Here is a 238-nt window from a genome sequence, read left to right on the forward strand (position 1 = left end):
GCCCAGCCTCAGGGGACAATTTGGGGTCACCTCCCCAACAAGCCCTCAGGTTCTCACCTTGGCCTGGGGTATCTGGGTGAAGCCGTACTCCTCGTAGGCGATGAGGGAGTTCTTCATGGTGTTCACTGTGAAGCCGTAGAAGGAGATCTTGGTCCCGACGTCCTCCTCGAAGCCTTTGATGACAGCGCCATTGAGCCTGCAGGAGAAGGGCAGGACACGCGTCCCGGGCCAGCCACTC

At 60.1% G+C, this 238-nt stretch overlaps 1 protein-coding gene across 1 annotated transcript in view; it reads right to left on the reverse strand.

The window, feature by feature from the left end:
• The window catches only part of ST6GALNAC2 (ST6 (alpha-N-acetyl-neuraminyl-2,3-beta-galactosyl-1,3)-N-acetylgalactosaminide alpha-2,6-sialyltransferase 2), a gene marked incomplete at its 5' end in the record, with an annotated part of 1,760 nt that extends 1,564 nt beyond the window's left edge, over nucleotides 1–196 (reverse strand). Inside the window, one exon of the mRNA XM_010292815.1 lies at nucleotides 58–196. Within this exon, the coding sequence (XP_010291117.1) occupies nucleotides 58–196 (139 nt within the window). The remainder of the gene's footprint in view (nucleotides 1–57) is intronic.
• Between the last annotated feature and the right edge of the window lie 42 nt (nucleotides 197–238).

The sequence above is a fragment of the Phaethon lepturus genome, unplaced genomic scaffold, assembly GCF_000687285.1.
Source record: "Phaethon lepturus isolate BGI_N335 unplaced genomic scaffold, ASM68728v1 scaffold42518, whole genome shotgun sequence".
Lineage (NCBI taxonomy): Eukaryota > Metazoa > Chordata > Aves > Phaethontiformes > Phaethontidae > Phaethon > Phaethon lepturus.